This window comes from Fragaria vesca, linkage group LG7 (assembly GCF_000184155.1).
Source record: "Fragaria vesca subsp. vesca linkage group LG7, FraVesHawaii_1.0, whole genome shotgun sequence".
NCBI lineage: Eukaryota > Viridiplantae > Streptophyta > Magnoliopsida > Rosales > Rosaceae > Fragaria > Fragaria vesca.
Genome location: NC_020497.1, coordinates 8,082,098 through 8,083,421, shown reverse-complemented (window position 1 = coordinate 8,083,421; position 1,324 = coordinate 8,082,098). Strand labels below are relative to the sequence as shown.

The following is a 1,324-nucleotide window of genomic DNA, read 5'->3' as shown; positions in this document are numbered from 1 at the left end:
GAAGTTGTTACAAAAAAATGTCCCTATTTCAAAATGAAATGTTGCTCGAATCTATAACCTTTTATTATTATCTCAGTTTTTGTTTGCCCTCAACGTTCCCAATCTAAGAGAATAAAAAACTAATATGAAATAAAGAATATCATTTGCAGCATTAAAAACATGTGACAAAATGAATCCTCATGCACCATACCAATGAACTGAAAGAAGTTTCAGAGAAGCAACTGCACCCATTATAATAACTTAGTCTGCGAACAATGCCAAGAAGCCTCCATCCCATTTCTCCATCTATATATATCGCAAGGCCACAGTACGTAGTCTCGACCATATATTCACTCCTGCTTCAAAAACACATACAGACTTTCACGAATCATCACAGCTAGCTAGTCCTTACTTTCGATAACATGTCCACAGAAACAGAAAGCTTCTCAAACTCGAACTGGGCTATGTTGGAATCAATCCGCCAACATCTTCTAGCCGACGATTTTGAATTTGATATCCCGTCTCCATTTTTCGCAGACTCTCCTGCTCAAAGTACTTCAAGCTCTAGCAGCGTTGAAGTATCGAGCAACGACTCGGAGATCATGGAGGAGCCGAACCAAATGTTCACGAGTAAACTCGAGGTGGAGGTGGTGGAGAGTGAACACAACGCGCCGACGTCGGGGCAGAGGAATTTTAGGGGAGTGAGGAGGCGGCCGTGGGGAAAGTACTCGGCGGAGATAAGAGACCCGAAAAAGAAGGGGATGAGAGTGTGGCTGGGAACCTACGAGAGGGCGGAGGACGCAGGCTTGGCATACGACCGAGCAGCTTTCAAAATGCGTGGCTCCAAAGCGAAGCTTAACTTTCCTCACTTGATCGGCACGCATGATATGGAGGTGGGTCGTGTCCTTCCAAAGCGTGCTTCGCCGGAGCCGTCGTCTCCGTCGTCTGAAGATGGCTCGCCGAAGCCTAAGAGGAGGAGGAGGAGTGGAGTGGACTCGGCAGCAACGAAAGACAAGTTGGATGAAGCTGCTAAAGAGTTTCATCATGTGTTCCAAGTGGACTCGATCACATTTGGCGACGAAGACATGGTGCTCTTGTCGCCGTCTGAATGCTCAGACATTCTTTCCTTTTTATAGAGATCGATTTTTCCGGCAAACGAAAATGTAAATATTGCGTTATGACTTACGATTATTAGCTTGTTCTGGTTCCATTTTCCGGTAAAACTTTTCCAATTTTATTAGTTTGATGAACAGATATATAACTCCAGAACTAGATCTCTAACAAGTGGGGGGACAAAGTGATTGGAAAAACGATGAGATAAGATCAGATAGATAATGAAGCAGGG

General features: G+C 44.4%; 1 protein-coding gene across 1 annotated transcript; it reads left to right on the top strand.

Annotated features, from left to right (window-relative positions):
- Positions 1 to 401: 401 nt before the first annotated feature.
- LOC101292167 (ethylene-responsive transcription factor 13-like) lies at positions 402 to 1,115 on the top strand. Its single transcript, XM_004308456.1, has one exon. It carries the CDS (start codon positions 402 to 404, stop codon positions 1,113 to 1,115), a length of 714 nt encoding a protein of 237 aa, XP_004308504.1.
- Positions 1,116 to 1,324: the final 209 nt, after the last annotated feature.

What these genes read in the sequence shown, in the direction of transcription:
- LOC101292167 (XM_004308456.1), top strand. Translation starts at nt 402, where the DNA reads ATGTCCACAGAAACAGAAAGCTTCTCAAACTCGAACTGGGCTATGTTG.